The sequence below is a fragment of the Chrysemys picta genome, chromosome 5 (assembly GCF_011386835.1).
Source record: "Chrysemys picta bellii isolate R12L10 chromosome 5, ASM1138683v2, whole genome shotgun sequence".
Classification (NCBI taxonomy): domain Eukaryota; kingdom Metazoa; phylum Chordata; order Testudines; family Emydidae; genus Chrysemys; species Chrysemys picta.
The window spans coordinates 140,397,044-140,414,470 of record NC_088795.1 but is presented as its reverse complement, the minus strand read 5'-3'; the positions used below and the strand labels follow the sequence as shown (position 1 = coordinate 140,414,470).

At 51.3% G+C, this 17,427-nt stretch overlaps 1 protein-coding gene across 13 annotated transcripts in view; it reads left to right on the top strand.

Moving 5' to 3' along the window:
• DYSF (dysferlin) overlaps positions 1-17,427 on the top strand; it is a 291,329-nt gene that overhangs the window by 196,069 nt on the left and 77,833 nt on the right. For all 13 annotated transcript variants that reach the window (XM_065597358.1, XM_065597356.1, XM_065597357.1 and 10 more), the window contains 4 exons: positions 71-172; positions 740-901; positions 2,090-2,255; positions 3,717-3,790. In XM_065597358.1, coding sequence (XP_065453430.1) covers positions 71-172; positions 740-901; positions 2,090-2,255; positions 3,717-3,790 — 504 coding nt within the window. The remainder of the gene's footprint in view (positions 1-70; positions 173-739; positions 902-2,089; positions 2,256-3,716; positions 3,791-17,427) is intronic.

Below are 17,427 nucleotides of genomic sequence, written 5' to 3'. Positions count from 1 at the left end.
ATAGGAGGCGCATGATCTGTGGCGGCTGTAACAACCTGAGCTGACGTTCTCCTTCAATATCCCCTTGCAGTCTGCAGACTCGGACCTGCCCTACCCTCCGCCCCAGCGGGAGCCCAACATTTACATGGTCCCGCAAGGGATCAAACCGGTGCTCCAGCGCACCGCCATCGAGGTGAGCGGTTCGTAGATCGAATCTGAACGGCACAACTGTGCATCACAGACCCTTACGATGGGGGGGCTGCTGCTGAAGAGTGATTCTCCCTGGAGAGGGGGCCTAGTCTTAAAGCCTTCCTCCCCCTCTGAGTACGGCCTCAACTGACCCACGGGCTTCCCTTTGATCATGTAGTCCTGTCACATGACTGCCCCCTGACCCTATTTCCCAACAGGACCTCCTGCTTCAGCTTAGCCATGTGATCCTTTTGGGAGAACGAGGAGTCCCAGAATGCCTGGCCTCAAAAGAGGCTTAAACCCTTACAACAGGGCAAACTGGCCCTTGGCCACAGCTACCCTTAAAGGGGACCGTTCGCCGTGTGGTCAGGGCAGCCCTTCAGAATTACACTCTCCTCTCCCCAGCTGGAGAGAGAGGAGAATCAGATCCTTGGGGGTGGGGGGTTTCCTGGCGCATCTATATCAGTGCAAAAAATGCAGTGTAGACAAGGTTCTTATCTGTCATCTGCTGTCACCGCCTCCCCTCATCCCGGAGTCCTTCCTCATCTCCTCTCGTCTCTTCACCCTGCAGATCTTGGCCTGGGGGCTGAGGAACCTGAAGAGCTATCAGTTGGCCAGCATCACCTCCCCCAGCCTCCAGGTGGAGTGCGGAGGCCAGATGGTTCAGTCCTGCGTCATCAAGAACGTCAGGAAGAACCCCAACTTCGACGTCTGCGTGCTCTTCATGGAAGTGGTGAGGGCTCCCCCACCCCGCACGCCCACCACCCGGCTCGCAGAGCCACAGCTGCCCCCGCTGCCCGGCAGCACTCTGCTGGGTTAACCGGCGTGTCGGCTTTCCAGGCGTCCCGCCTTTTAGCTCTGGACGTTGGAGCCGTTCCCAGTGGGAATGAGGCCACCCTCTTCCCGGGGCAGACTGCAGCACGCTCAGCCAAGATGGGGGCGGATCTGTATTCCCGTCCTTGATTGCTTAGGCTCACGCTTGCTCCTAGAAGTGGGAGATTGGGGGTTTGCTGTCGTTTACCAGCAAGAGGATCTAATGACCTACCACCCCAGTCTGTGATTCTGAATTGCAGCGCCGCAGTAAACTCCTATTCCACCCCAAAGTTCATCAGCCTGTAAGCAGCTGGAATAGCTTTGCTGAATGTCAGGCAAGGAACCGTGGATCCTAACCATGCTCCATGGGACCCTTTGCTCCAGGAAGTGCCCGTTGATCGCAGCGCACATGGGTTAAAGTGCAGTGACGTGAGGCTGTGAGTTCTGATAAGAATCAGACCTTCAGAGGTATTCCGGTGCCTCCTCCCAACTGAAATCCAGGGGAGTCTGATGCCGGAATACCCCAAGCCCCTAGTGAGGAGCTCTGACATGACTCTCAGGGCCTGCTCTGCGGGGGCTTAGCCAATTGGGTTGAAGGGCAGCAGGACTAGGTCCCTACGTGGTGGGCTGAGGGCTCTCTGTGTCTTTCAGGAGGTGCTCAGACCCCTGCTGAATTGGGCTTTTTCTGGGAGACTGAGAGTCTTGCTAGCCTGTTTTCCCAGTGTGACCCGCCTGCCTCTGTCTGCCGAGAGAAACGATGGGTGACGCTTTGCCCTGACGTACACCCCCCTTTGGTGGTGTTGCACCGGGAATAATTAAAGGCAACATTTGCCCCAGCGGCTCAGAGGGCTGTGAACAGCCTCCGCCCAGCTCAACACTGTTAACTCGGGTGTCTAACCAGGACAGCCTGAACCACCACATTGTTGGTTATCTGCTGCGCCCATTAGCAGAAACACCCAGCCCTTCTGGGACTGTGGGCGGGGCTTGGGTTTGTGGGAGGAGCTTGAGGAGCCCGGCTTTAGCTCCAGTCTGTCTGCCAGACACAGGGAAGCTGCCCTTTGCCCCTCTCCCCGGCCACGCAGTGCTTAGTATGCTTCCCTCGCTGCAGCGCCTACCCAAGGAAGCTCTGTACTGCCCTCCTGTCATCATCAAAGTCATCGACAACAGGCAGTTTGGCCGAAAGCCCGTGGTGGGCCAGTGCACCATCCGGTCCCTTGAGGAGTTCTACTGCGACCCGTACAGAGAGGAAACCGACACCCCCGAGGAACAGCCAGGTACGGGAGGGGAGAGGCTCGCTCCCTTGTCCTTCTCCCTTCCCTGCTTCAGCCACTGGGGGAAGCGGGAGACACTGTGGTTGAGTGGACAGCGCACAGGACGCTGAGCCTGGAACTCTGTGCCCCTGTTCTCCCGTGACAGCACGACGGGCTTTGGACAGTGCAGGCCTGACTCACCTTGGTAGTCAGAGCAGGTGGGTCTCATCAGGAACAGCGTAGGAGGAGACTCAGTCTGTCTGAGGCCAGATAGAGCCAGAGGGAAGGGCAGTGAAAAATCCTGATCAGTCCACTGAGGAGATGCCTCTCTGTGCCTCGGTTCCTCATCTGCAACAGCGGGATGATAGCACTTCCCTTCCTCGCAGGGCATTGTGAGGATAAATACATTAAACACTGAGAGGCGCTCAGGTGATGGAGGCCAGATAAGTATCCTTGATAGATCCATTGTGCGTGGTTGGCAAGCCACAGATTTACATTTTCCATCAGTATGTTGGGAGCAATAATACTTAGGAACAGGGCAATTGGCAGATTGGATCAGACTCCAAGGTCCATCTGTTCCAGTATCCTGTCTACGACAGTGGCCAGTCCCAGCTATTTCAGAGGAAGATGTGAGAAACCCCTTAGTGGACAGTTACAGAATAACCTGCCCCTAGGGGAAATTTATTCCTGACCCCTATTAGTTAGAGGTTGATTTATGCTCTGGAGCATCAGGGTTTATCTCTCTATTATTTGCACTAATGTAGCTGTGGATGCGCTCATTATTCCTGTAAAAATGCTGAATCCCGTTTTTGAATCCTGCTGAGCTCTTGGCCTCAGTGATACCTAGTGGCAATGAGTTCCACAGGTTCTCAAGTCTCATTGTTTGGTGAATCATTTTGGGATTGTCCTCAAAGGGAGCCAATTAGTGCCGTTTGGGCTGTTGGTTTTGTGAGATGCTTTTAGTGGTACTCCCATTGATGCTTGCGCAGTAGCAAAGCACAGCATACTGTGGGTCCTACATAAACAGTGGCAATGTGTGTATAAATGTATATCAATATAACAGGACTATAACAGGGTTTAAAAGAGAACTAGGTAAATTCGTGGAGGTTAAGTTCCTTAATGTCTCTTAGCTAGGATGGGTAAGGAATGGTGTCCCTAGCCTCTGTTTGCCAGAGGGTGGAGATGGATGGCAGGAGAGAGATCACTTGATCATTGCCTGTTAGGTTCACTCCCTCTGGGGCACCTGGCATTGGCCAGTCACTTTCGGTAGAAGGGCTGGATGGACCTTTGGTCTGACCCAGTCTGGCCATTCTAAAAAAATTCTGAAATTGCTCAGGGACAGGGTGGTAGATTAAAACATTAAAGAATCAGATGGACACAATCTCAGTGGATAATAAAGTTAGAATGTCGATTCTCAAGCTGCTGGGCTCTGTGTTCTGTGAAGCATCAATTTCCTAGTTAGTTCCACCCTTCTTCTCTTTGCAGATGAGGTGAGCCTCACCCCCAGAGACGACGTCCTCATTGATATTGACGACAAGGAGCCTCTGATTCCTGTCCAGGTAGGGAAGGAGTGATAACGGTAGAAAGAAAATAGGCTTCTCCATCTCTTTGGCAGCGGAATACAGCTGGGGTTGCTTGGGTTTGGGGCAGGGGGCAGGGCTTTGCGATGTATTGTGAACTGTCCCGACTCTGCAACAGGGCACATTGCACCTGATAAACGACCTTTCCTTTCACAGCTTCCAACATCTCTGAGTAGGGACAGGTGTTTGGTCCCCCACAGCAGGACAAAGGATCCCAGCCTCCTCCTCCTTTCCTCCATTTGAACACAAGACAGGGGTGGTGGGGTCGATCAGGCCTCCTAAGCTGGAGGCATCAGTGCCCTGGCACCTCCCTGCTTAAGGAAAACCCACTCAGGCTGGGCTACCAGTGAAACTTAGTCATTTGCAGGTCTACAGGGGCCAGGAGGAGACACTGACCCATAGGGAGCCAGCAGGCCAGTTAAGAAGGCTTCCAGCTTCTTCTGAGGGGCAGTGCTGAGTGGAGCTAGGGCAGAAGCGAAGTTTCCCGACACTAGCCCAGAACGCCAGGGCCAGGTCAGGATCCAGGCTTAAACACTGCAGCTGAGCACTCACGTGTATCTGTTCGCTCAAAGGGGCAGCCGATTCTTGAGCTTGGTTATCCTTCCCTTTGCCTCTCACACAGGTCCCCTTGCTTAGCAGTTGGTGGTTGCTCTAGAATAAAGATCTACAGCAGCCTATTATCATGTGTATTCCAATAGCCCCTAGAGGGTGGCTCCTAAGACCCCGGCTCCTAAGACCTGCGTGCTGTACATACACCTAGCAAGTGACACACCCTGCCCCGAAGAGTTTACATTCTGAGTAGATGAGACAGATGCTTGTCACTTTACAGATGGGGGATCCGAGAAACGGAGTGGCCCAAGGTCACATAGGGAGGCCAGGGTAGAGCTGGGAGCTGGACCCAGGTCTCCTGAGTCCTATGCCAGTGCACAGAGCCTCTCTCTTTTCCTGGCTAGTCCGTCTGGGCGCCTTTAGGGCCCAGCCTAGAATTTTGTGGTGGTCCTTCGCTCAGACTCCTTCTTTCTGCTGTGCCTGCACCCACGCTCTGGCCCCCAGACTCTGACTGCTCCCGCCGGTGGAAAACAGCAGAGTGGTCATTGCACCTAAAAGAAACGGGTGGTGGATTTCCGTCCAGTGGGAACAAAGGACAACTCCAGCCTTTTTCAGTTTTCATTGGCTTTGGAGCTGGTAGCAGAGATGCAGTGTTTATAGCAGCAGCGGCTGCTGATTGCCAGATCTGCGGGGACCAACCCTCTGTCTCTGGCTGTTATCTGAAAGGGCAGAGTTTTCAGAAAACCCAGTTCTGTGCGGGTAGTGACAGGCTGTGGCATTTTCTGGGATTACAGAGATCGGGGGATTTGACTCGCTCTAGTGGAGGTGCCGAAGGAAGAACATGTTGCTGTTTCCCCTTCCCGAGCTGCCAGTCTGGCGCTGCTCGCTGGCATTCCATCCATGCACATGCGGTCGAGAAGACTGTGGTCTCCAGAGGGCACCATTTATGAGCTCAGCTCCCGAACGTGAGGCTTCCCAGCTCCGTAACCATTTGGCCTTCTTAGCTGCTGTCGAACATGTGCAAACGGTTAAGCCTGTGTGTTTGAGGCACAGGGTTGCATGTGAACTCGATTGCTAAGAAACCCTAAGATGAGGGGTTCCAGGAAGGTCAGTGGAGCATTTTAATCGGCTCCTGCTTTCCCCCCTCTGGTGTGCTAAGCGCCCGCTTTGCCAATCCCGCAGATTCCTCACTGCCTACTTTAAAGAGCCCCTGATGCTGCACAGAATCCTGGGAATGGAAAGCCCTTGTTCCTTGGAAACAATACTGCTTTTTTACAGTATCTCTCTTCTGTTTCTCATCATCCCTTGTGTTCCGTTGCTGTGGAAAGCAGGGTCTCCCATTTCTTCTGTTCCTGCCACTTGTTCCTCACCTCGGCTTGGTATCAGTCACCTCCTCCTGTAATGCCCCTGGGGACTCTGCAATCCAGTAGGTCTCCTCCCCCTAACTTATAGGATCCTCCCTGGAAATGGGTCCACACTGGCACCCCAGGATCAGACAGTCTCCTGGAACTTTGGGGAAGTTCTGATTCAGATCCTGGTTTGAAGATGAACTTAACGCTTCGGTTCCATCTCAATCCTAATTCACCACCCTCTCTATGTGTGCATTATGCTGCTTCCCCTGCCGCTAATGTGGCATCTTAGTGCGACCTACCCACCAGTGCGTGTCATGTGTGCTCGATCCACAGCATCTCTGCACACCAGGGCCTTTGACTAGGTGGCTTGAAAGTTTGGGTCAAAGTGCAGCAGTAAAAGTTGTTGGCATAAAACTAGACTCCTTGCCTACGGCTCATCCCTGCTAATCCACACCCCTGGCAAGGAAGCCCATTGCAAAGGGCTGAAATTTGCAAAGCTGGAGAATAAGGGTAACATTTTGAAATGCGGCTGCCCTAAGGTTAGGCTCCTAAATCCATGGTTAGAGACCTAAATAAAAGTGGTTTGGCGTCTCAAAAGTACTGGGCACTCACAACCACTGAGTGTGGCAGGGGCTGAGAACCTGTGAAAATCAAGCTAAATATGGAGCTAGCAGGTGAACTTGACACCCAGATTTGAAAACGTTGGTCTAAGTGAACACTCATAATCAAAGGGGGCGGGGACGACCCAAAGGATCATGCGATAAAAATGTACTCGGTTCTCTGTTTGCCATTTGTGGATTCATTTGAATTATTTATGATAATGTTTCTCAATGTACCAGGGAAGGCACTGGAACATGTCTTGGAAAAGACTGAAAGTTTAGTAATAGGATACTGTGATGCTCTGCTGTTCAGGAAACCCAGAGCCGTAAGCCACTGTGTCAGCAAGGGTGAGCTTTGCTGGGGGCTAGACTGTGTGTCCGCTCCCTGCCACCCCAATCTGGGCTTCACCAGCAAACTCCTCGAGACTCTGCCCATCTTCACCTAGCCTGGCAAGTAACAGTCAGGGAGCCCCAGTTCCCGAGTTCCCCAGAGACGTGTCTCTATTGCGTCCAGTCCCTCTCACTGGACGCTGATGGAAATAATTCAGTTTTGCTGTCTCCAAAGAGCCAGTACCCACACCTGCCTGTTGGCTGAGCTGTGGACTCACTCTTTATGTCAATATAACAGTACGGCATGGGTTACAGTAAAACTAAGACAAACGCCATATTAAAAAAGAACAGTGTTTTAAGTGACACTAGGCAAGAGAAAAAGAAATGGGTATGGTTACAAACAAACAAAAACAGCATGTTTTCTAGTGCCCAAAACTTGATCCTAGCAAGCTGTGGCTTTGCCAAACCAGCTTGCTCACTCCCATCAAGCTAACCGCATCTCCAGCCTTTCTTGGTAAGAGATCCAACATTCCCAGAATAAGAGGGGGCTGTCCCCTAGGGTCTAGATAACTAGAATGTCTTTTGGCTCCCCTGGAGTCCATTGTCTTGGCCTCGAGAACCAGGAAGAGGTCATGGGGTGCAGACTCTGTCCCCCTGTATGCTCACTAAGCTGTTTTCGCTGCCTCCTGTTACCTCGATTGCGTTGTTTACCTTATATGTAAATGTATTGCCATTGTTCATGGCTTACAAAGCTTGACCCAGACAGGTAAATACACATTCCTTTGTATAAGGCAGGCTTCTTTATCAAGTCTGCCCCCCGAACATATTGTAGGAACATATTTCCAGCACATAACATAACTCTTTACACACCATCCAGCCGTACATCACATACATATATTCATGACCAGCGTGCCACCAGTTTTTATATCAGAGGGGTAGCCGTGTTAGTCTGATCTGTAAAAAGCTACAAAGAGTCCTGTGGCACCTTATAGACTAACAGACGTATTGGAGCGCAAACTTTCGATGGAACCGAAGCATGAAGTTCATCTTCAAACCAGGATCTGAATCAGAACTTCCCTAAGGTGCCAGGAGACTGTTTGATCTTGGGTAGGGTTACCATATTTAAGGTTTTAAAAAAGAGGACACTCCATGGGGCCCCAGCCCCGCCCCGCCCCAAATCTGCCCCTTCCCCAAAGTCTCCGCCCCAACTCCGCCCCCTCTCCTGAGCGCCCCACATTCCCCCTCCTCCCTCCCAGCCACGCGAAACAGCTGCCCGAGCGCTACCGGCTTCACAGTTTGCCAGGCAGCCCCCAGACCTCCAGACCCGCTGCGCCCCCGGCCTGGCACTTCCCCAGCGCAGCCAGAGCCCGGGAGGGGAAGCGCCCGGCCGGGGGCGCAGGGTCTGGAGGTCTGGGGGCTGCCCGGCAAACTGTGAAGCCGGTAGCGCTCGGGCAGCTCGGCTCTTCAGCTACACAGACCCGAGGTGTCTGGGGGGAGCAGCAGAAGCCGCCGCTGCAGCGGAGAATCCGCCTGCAGCTCGCAGCCTGCCGGAGCCGCTCAGGAAAGCAGGGTACAGGGGCAGGGATGCCGGCATTTTCCCGGACATGTTCGGCTTTTTGGCAATTCCCCTGGACGGGGATTTGAGGACCAAAAAGCCGGACATGTCCGGGAAAATCCTTGCATCTGAAGAAGTGAGGTTCTTACCCACGAAAGCTTATGCTCCCAATACTTCTGTTAGTCTCTAAGGTGCCACAGGACCCTCTGTTGCTTTTTACAGATTCAGACTAACACGGCTACCCCTCTGATACTATAAATTAGTTGATTCAACATTTATTCTTTGGGGTTCAGACCCCCTGCTCTCTCTCTGCGGAGTCCAGACCCTGATGGTCACGGAGATCTCGCTGAGCATCGGAACAATAAAACCACTCTCCTGCTGTAGAGTTCAAAGCGCTTTAGGCCAAAGGAGAGGCAGCGTGGGGTAGTGAATACGGGACAAGCGTGGTACTCAGGAGGTCTGGATTCTGTTCCAGCTCTGCTAGTGACCCTGGGTAAGGCCTTTCTACACCTCATCTGTAAAATGCAGGATCTCCTCATGAAAAGCGCTATAGAAGAGCTCGGTGTTGTTATTATTAGACATAGTCAAAAATGTTCATGAAACTGTCATCCTGTTTTTTGTCTAGCTCGAACAGATGCTGTTCTCCCCACTTCACAGAGGGGGGAAACCAAGGTGGCTGGTTATGAGGTGTGTGTTAGCAAAGGGTGGACTGGTACTAAAGATGTCGTTGAGAAGAACCCCACAGAACATTTGTTGTTGTTGGCGGCGCGACACCTGGAGATTGGGCTGGGGTGTTTTTGCATTTTCTTTCAAGCATGTCCTTCAAAATTCAGGTCGAAGCCCGGTAAATAATCTGATTAGGGAGTGCCTGTTGTTTGCTTGACTAGCATTTCAGAAGGTCGTTTCCAGGATTTTGTGAGCACAGTATTTGCTCTGGGCGAGGGATGGGGGGTCCAGTGTTGGTTGGCTTTGTAAGGGATGGCGGGGGGGAGGTGGCGACCTTTGTTTAGGCATGAGATGGTGCCTGGAGGGACGGGGGATGTGGGGAGGGAGCCGATACTGGTGGAAACTCTGGTTTCAGTTCTGCAGCATTTCTGGCGGTCTCCTAGGCAACAGTGAGGCAAGTTCTGCTCTCAGTCACATGGTTTAATTTTGGAGCACCTCCATCCGAGTCTCTCTGGATTTACCCCAGGATAGCTAAGAATTCAGCCCTGCTTCATCAGTCATGGGAGACATGAGGTGTCTCAGGCTCCTGCACATGGGGAAGGTGCTGTTCACATGGGCACCTGGGGCCAGAGTCATTCTTGCTGTCACTCCAGTTACTTCACTGGACAGATTTAACCCCTGACTGTATACTGCACCCAGCAAGGTTGGCTATCCCAGGATGGGACTTGGGCCAGCGGTGGCGTGATCTGGAGAAATTGTTCTCTGTGTGCTTCCAATGACCTGTGAGTTAAAGCAGATGAAGATCTTCACTAGAGCTGGCCAGAGAACTGGGAATTTTCCTGGACAAGTTCTCTTGGGGAAAATCCCCTTTTGCAATAGTCCCATTGGGACATTCTGGTTTTCCTGCCGGGAAATTTGGAAATGGGGGAAATTAGGTTTTCCCATTATTGCTTCCCAACTGATAAATGTTGGGGAACAGTCAGAAAAGGGGGGCTAATGGAGGGCAAACACTTTTACTTTTAATGTAACACAGTTAAATGGCGAAAATGTTGCTTTTAAAAGTGAAAGTGTTACTGGTTTTCAACTGGCCAAAATTGGAAAACGGACCGAAAGGAGGGAAGCCCACCATTTTGAAAGCAAAAAAAAATGTAAAAATTACAAAAAAAAAAAAAAAAGAGAGAAAAGAATAAAATAAAGTCCCCTCCCCCACCTCCCTCCCCGAAATTGTTTGCTTTGAAAAACTTCCAGGAAAATGAAAATTTTTGTCAAAAATGAATATTTTGTTTCTGATTAAACCCTCTTTTCCACCAATCCCCCCTTCCCCCTCCCCCCGTTTTCCTTGGAAAATTTGGGACCAGCTCTAGTCTGTGCTGCTGGCCGCGTGTTTGGATTTCGCGGGAGGCCAGCCCAAACTGAACAGCCGCCTAATGAGATGGATCACAGCTGGTGGGGTAGACATCCAAACACAGCAACGGCTAAACTGGCTGCACGCACGCTGCCCCGTGCACCAGGAAACAAGGTCCCTGATCCTCAGTGGGATTCTCTATGTTGTACCGTAGTTGCCCTGAGGTTTCTCTTTACTGCCAGCAGTGGGGAAATAAAGCCCTTCCCCAAACTGTGGGCAGCTTTGCTATCAGCCATGCAGCTAGGAACTGCAGACCGCTGCCACTCTGGGTGCGAGGTGAGAGCCTGCAGTCCTGTGATTATTGCTGGTGGGAAGGGTTTGGAGTGGTGTTCAGGGGCCCGGTGGAGGTGGGGTCTGTGACTGTGTTTGAAGCAATGGTCTCTTTTCGACTCTGGTAGCCCCTGCATCAGGGGCTGTGACACACAGTCCTTTGGCACATAGATCCCTTTGCATGGTTTCCCAGTTCATCCCATTTGTAATGGGCTTTGCTTGCAAGCCGCCAGAAATGAATGATGCCTCAAAGTGAGGAAAGGTCCTTGTAATAGGGTGGCTAGCCCCTTTAAGGGCCTGGGAGCAGCCAGGCAACCCTGCTCTTAGCAGCCTGGGACTCATCAGACCCAACGGGGCAGCGTAGGTGACTGCGCGTGGTGATTACCAGCTAGGGGTTACAGATGAGGGACCCAGCCCCATTAGGGAGCCTGGGACCCAGAGAGGAATAGGAGAAGGGTCTCCTATAGCTACAGGCCAGGCTGCAGGCAGTGGGTGGATGGCTCTGTGGACCATCCGCAGGCTGAGGGGAGACGCCGACCACGAAACTGCCAGAGGCCCATAAGCCATACGGGGAGCAGGACAATTGCTTTCTGTTGTCAGTGCACATGGACAATAAACTGAGCCCTGAGGCAAGGACTGAGAGTGAGCTGATCGGGGGTGGCTGGTTATTGCCCCAGGCAGGTGAGTGAGTCCGCCAGCCTGCAATCCCCCAGAGGTAACAGGGCATCATTTACATGGAGCCTAAAGACACCGAAGGTCCCAGCCCTGCAAGGTGCTGGACGCCCATCGACTTCAGCGGGAGCTGAGCTTCTCGGGCTGGGCCCAGATTTGGCATCTGCAAAGCAGCAAGATTCCAATAGTGATAGGTGACCATCCAAGATGCTGTGGTTCTGTTCAAGGAAGCATGCCCCCGCATGGGGATCATCGCCGCCAGAGTTTGGGGGAACATGCCAGGCTGCAAAGGGGGGGAGGGTAGGTGGTGATGGGATTTTGCGAGACAGCTATCAAACATGATTGCTTCTAGGTCCTACCTAGTGTGAGGGCCAACCCTTATTAGCAGGACATATCTGGAAATGGAGAGGCGAGTAGCTGCATGGAGCGGTTGTTACTAATTACCATATAGAGCAGATCGGGCCAGAGAGCGCGCAAGAACAGGCCTCAGAGGGAGATGCCCAGTATTCCCTGAATCTGCCTCAGCAGCACTGCTAAAGCCAGGGAAGCCCAGAAGTGAGAGAGAATGGCAGAGGGTGAGGAAGGAGTAAACAACACTCTTCCAAACCATAAGGCAGAGTGCCGAGTTCGAGCTTGGGGGAGAGGTTCAAATAGTTCCTTGCATTAGGAATATAGGAACTGCCAGACTGGATCAGTCATTGGTCTGTCTAGTTCAATATCCTGTCTCCAATAGTAGCTGGTAGGAACTGCTTCAGTGGAAGAGGCAAGAGACCCAACAATTAATGGAATAACCTGCCCACAGAAAAAGGTTTCTTCCTGACCACCCATTAATTAGAGGTTGGGCTATGCCCTGAAGCAGGAGGGTTTCTATCCCTTCCAAAGCACTTGTTAATTATTTTTTTTAACATCTGCTATTGTACCTGGATATTTCTGTTATCCGTACAAATGTCCAGTCCTGCTAATCTCTTGGCTTCAGTGGTACGTTGTGGCAGAGAGTTCCCCAGGCTCATAATGAGATAAAGCATTTCCTTTGATCCATTTTTAAAGTTGCTGCCTTTCATTTTCCCTGGCCATCCTCTCAGTCTGGTGTTCTGAGACTGGGCAAACAGACGCACCCGGGCGATCCAAGCCACTTCACTAATTGCCCTCTTTCTCCTGTTAATGGAAATTCCTAAACTTTATTTTGCCGGCGGTTTATTATTCCAATGGCTGCCTTTGTGTGGGGAAAAAAATATTTCCTCTTATAAATGCTCTTTATTAGAGCAGCACGCTGAGAATCTTGCGGGCATGGAGACAAGGCTGCAGCTGCACTGGGAGTTTCTGCCCGGCACGCTAAGCAAGGCCTCTGTGCCAGTTCCTGTTGGCCCAGTTGCTCAAGTGCGCTGTTCTGCAGACCTTCCATTGCGAGGCACAGAGCTACAGGCAAGCCTCTTTCAGATCTAGATGGGTCACAGACCCTGGCCTCGGGGTAGGAGTGGAAAGCGTTAAGGAGTTGTGGCCCGGGCAAGTTGCTATTCTCATTGCTGCCTGCAAAATGCGCCTGTCTCTCAGGCTGGTTCTAGAGCTCTCCATGGGGGGCCGCCTTCTCAGACTAGTGACTAAATGCTGCCGTTCGGCCCTCGCTGCACCAGAAGGTAGCAGCTGTAATCCCAGCGGTGGTCAGGAAGCATGGCGGAGGGAGAGGAACTCTGCTCCCGTTCCCCACTGATGAAGGCCTCCTAGAGGAGGAATCTCGCCTCATGGTAATTCTTCCTGGAGTCTTTAGTGTGGCGGGGGCTGGGCTCTCATCCTGGCCACCAGCGTAAAGACCCCTGCCCACCCCCAGTGCCTCCGGCAGCACTTCATGAGTGAGCATGGATAGAGGCAAGAGTATCGGCGCCGCCGTCACTCACAGGTTGCTGCCCCGATAGAAACGCTCTCAGGGCCTGGGCGTGGATCAGTGTTGCAGCCTTCTGGGTCATTGTCTGGGGGCAGTCTCTGAAATGTCCGGGGGTATCGGCCATTTTTTCCCCTTCATTTGTCTTGGGTTGGTAAGAATCTCCCCATGAGGGCAGAATGTCCCTTGAGGCATGGGTGGCTGCTGTCCATAAAGCCTGATTCTCCTGTCTGACCACAGACAACACGCCTGTTGCCCATGTTATTCATATTTAAAGGAGCCCCCACCAAATTCATGGCTCCATTGTGGCAGGCTCTGCAGAGACGCACTGCGAGAGTCATCCCCTGTGCGGAAGAGCTGACAATATCAACAGGGGAGGCAGACAAATAGGAAGAGAGAGGATTACAGTCCCCATTTTACAGATGCGGAATTGAGGCATGGAGGGATAAAGGCCCAGATCCTCAAAGGTTTCAGGCACTGAACTCCCATTGAGTTCAATGGAGGAGCCTAAATACCTTTGAGGGTCTGGCCCTAAGGGTACGTCTACGCTACCCGCCGGATCGGCGGGTAGCGATCGATCTATCGGGGATCGATTTATCGCGTGTAGTGCAGACGCAATAAATTGATCCCCGATCGCTCTCCTGTCGACTGCTGAATTCCAGCTCGGGGAGAGGCGGAAGCAAAGTCTATGGGGGAGCGATGGCCGTCGATCCCGCGCTGCGAGGACGCGAAGTAAGTGATTCTAAGTCGATCTAAGATACGTCGACTTCAGCTACGCTATTCTCGAGCTGAAGTTGTGTATTTTAGATCGATCCCTCCCCCTCCCCCCCCAGTGTAGACTAGGCCTGAGTGACTTGTTCCAGGTCACACAGGGAGTCTATGAAGAGTTGGACCTTGAATCCAGATCTCCTGAGTTTCTGTCCACAAGACCAGCCTCCTCCTATCGGAGTTGGTGCCCCTTATGCCGACAGTGAACTCTGACCCCTTGATTTTACGCTCATTATATTCTAGGGTGTGCCGAGCTGGATGAAATTGTTCAGAATTAATTTTTTTTTTTGGTCTGAAAAATGGCCTTTTTTTCAAAAATGTCAGGAAGATTTTCATACCTCTGTTATTTCTTCTGATTTTTTTTTCAATGGGAAAAACAAAAAACAGTGTTGATTGTTAATTTCTGCTTCCCCTTTCTCACGCTATTCCCTCCCCATTCTTCTTTTTTGCTTTCTCCACTCTTCCCCCCCACCCATCTTGCTACTGAAAAATGGAGGGGAAGGGGGAGAAAAAAAGGGAGCAAAGGGCACCCCTAAACACTCAGAATCTTTTTGGTTATTTTGTTTGGAAAACTGAAAAATGTCAATGCTGGGGTTTTAATTTGCATTGAAAAATCTGCATTTTTTTTTAAATTGAAAAAATGATTTTGTTCCCTGAAGCATATTTGCTATTTGTTGTGCAGCTCTATATGCATGCTCACATGTCTGCAATACGCTGGAGAGAGACAGAAACTGCAGTTAGACGTGCATGCGTATATAAATAGACATATACTTGGGATGGACATAGACAATAGGGATTTGATAGCTGCTTTCAACTACCTGAAGGGGGGTTCCAAAGAGGATGGATCTAGACTGTTCTCAGTGGTAGCAGTTGACAGAACAAGGAGTAATGATCTCAAGTTGCAGTGGGGGAGGTCTAGGTTGGATATTAGGAAACACTATTTCACTGGGAGGGTGGTGAAGCACTGGAATGGGTTACCTAGGGAGGTGGTGGAATCCCCTTCCTTAGAGGTTTTTAAGGCCCGGCTTGACAAAGCCCTGGCTGGGATGATTTAGTTGGGGATTGGTCCTGCTTTGAGCAGGGGGTTGGACTAGATGACCTCCTGAGGTCCCTTCCAACCCTGGTATTCTATGATACCTACGAGCCCTGGTTTATTTTTAAAAGGTCACCACCAGCGTTGGGGGTGCAGTTAACGACAACTACAAACCCCCACAACGTTAGGCACCAATCAGCGATTCAGGTTTCTAAGGCGATGTCTACACTGCAGCCACTGGCTGTGTTTGCCGCTCGAGCTGACATGCCTGAGCTAGCTTGAATCGACCTAGCTCGGGTACGGGAGTGATACAGCAGCAGTGTGAGCTAGCACTGCTGGTAATTACCCAGGGTTCTGGACAGGCGCATCCGACCCATGTGGCTGCAACATCACTGCTCTGGGAACCCCGCTGGCCCAGGTACGTCTGCTCGAGCTGTGTGTAGATATACCCTCAAAGGTCCCATTCTGCTCACTGACGTCAATGGGAGTTTTGCCGTTGACTTCAGCAGCAGCAGGCTCCATACCCGAATGCTCCCATTTACGCCTGCCACTGAGCCATAGAAGCGATAAATAGTAATAATTGCACCCTCTAAGCGGGGGTTGCATCAGAGGCCTCTTCAGAAGCGTGTTTGATTTCCCCATCGCCACGTGCCTTGTGCAGCTGTTTCCGCCAGTGTCATAGAATCACAGAATACCAGGGTTGGAAGGGACCTCAGGAGGTCATCTAGTCCAACCCCCTGAATGTCAAGTGAATGGAAAATGCTGCGGAAGATGTGAAGTAAATGACAGCTGGAGGTTTGGAGCAATGCAGAATGAGGCCCTTGGCACGCACCAAGAGTGTGTGTGTATCTATTTAATTTGAGTCTACGCAGCCGCTATCTCTGCTGATCTGTCTGTCAGCGCTGGGCTGCGTTTATTTTTTCCAGCTGATCTCTACCAAATCTCCAGAGCGTTAGGGCTGAAACAGCTGCTGGGAGACGGACACGCCGCATCAGACTACAGACCGTTTCTTCTCTAAGCCGACCCTGAAGCCTGCTCCTAATTAGGCTAATTTGGAGCGGGGCTGGAAGGCTCCGCTATTGTGTATACAGAATGCCCTGGCATCGCGCAACTGTTTAAATGGCAAAAATTAATCCTGTTTAGATGTGGTGGATCGTCATGGGCAAATAATTATTCTGTTTGCCGCACCCTGTCACCACTGGCGCCACAAGATCCACCCCTCCTCATCCCCCTCACCCCCCAGCATGCTATTCCAGCCAGGAACGGAGAGAACAAACATTAATTTTATTTAGGGCCAGAGAGCGGCAGGGGGTTGGGGGAGAGAAAAGAGGGATCGATAGTTAACTGCTTCAAACCTCGGCATTCGTCCAGCATTGCGGGGGGCTGCTACCGCATATGCAAACATAGCAAGGGGTCCGAACCCCAGCTCTGAACCCCTACAACGTTGGAGGAGTTTGAGGTCCAGGTTTGAATGCAGCAGTTCACATGTGAATCCTGGATCAAAACCCAGAGAAAGTTTGGTTCTGAATCCGTCCTCTGTGCCTCACTTTCTCCATTGGCTCAATCAGAATAATACTTAACCACTCCTGCAGAGGCCATGAGCTCTTCAGATACAAGGGGTTAAGGTTATTACTGCACTAATCATGGGAAGGGATCCCCCGCAAAATGTAGAAGGTGTCTCCTCCGGTATCATCAAATCCCAAAGCTTAGTTGAGATTTGTCTGGTTTCTGGCTTCGTTGCCGAAGCTTCCCGCAAGCTCTGAATACGACCTTCGTCTCCATTGCCTTCCATGGGAAGTGAGGATTCTCACTGCAGCACCTTGCAGAACTGGGTGATTCCTTGCCAGGATTTGGCCAGGAAATGCTGAAACCACAAAGGAAAACAGTCATTTCCATCCCAGCTGAGAGTAGGGGGTCTATTAGTACATTTCATACAGGAACTTGATCTAGCAAGACTTCCAGAGCAGACAGGCTCTGAAAAGCTCCTGAGCTTTGAGCTGCTGGTCTGAACCTGTTGTCGTTCACCATTACATGCGCTAATCAGAGACAGCCTCAATCTCCCAGCCCTAAAACCCTCCAGACTTTGGAGTGTTCCTGATCTAGTATCTATGTGTCTTAGGGTATAATCCTGCCACACATTGCCACAGCATTCAAGCTGTTTCCATGTAAAATCAATAGAAATAACCAAGTCCCCCTTCCTGGAGTCTCAAGCTCTTCTCCCTGAGTAGTTCTCCAGCCTTAACTCGTCTCTAGGTTCCCTGGGCCAGATTTTCGCCATTGGATTCTAATTTTTCACGTGCAATTGATCACATGTGTACTGCAAGGGCCAGGTCCAGTTTAGCATGTGCTTAACGTGACCATTAAAGGGAATGTGCTTTGTTTACATTAGACTTTTAGAAGGAGGTAGTCAAATTGTGTTAACCTTTAAATCCTTCTCTAGACAGCTGTGTGGCCGGGTTGCATCGCTGATGGCCTGGGCTATACAGGAGGTCAGATTAGATCTGATTATGGTCCTTTCTGGCCTTGAATCTATGAGAATTT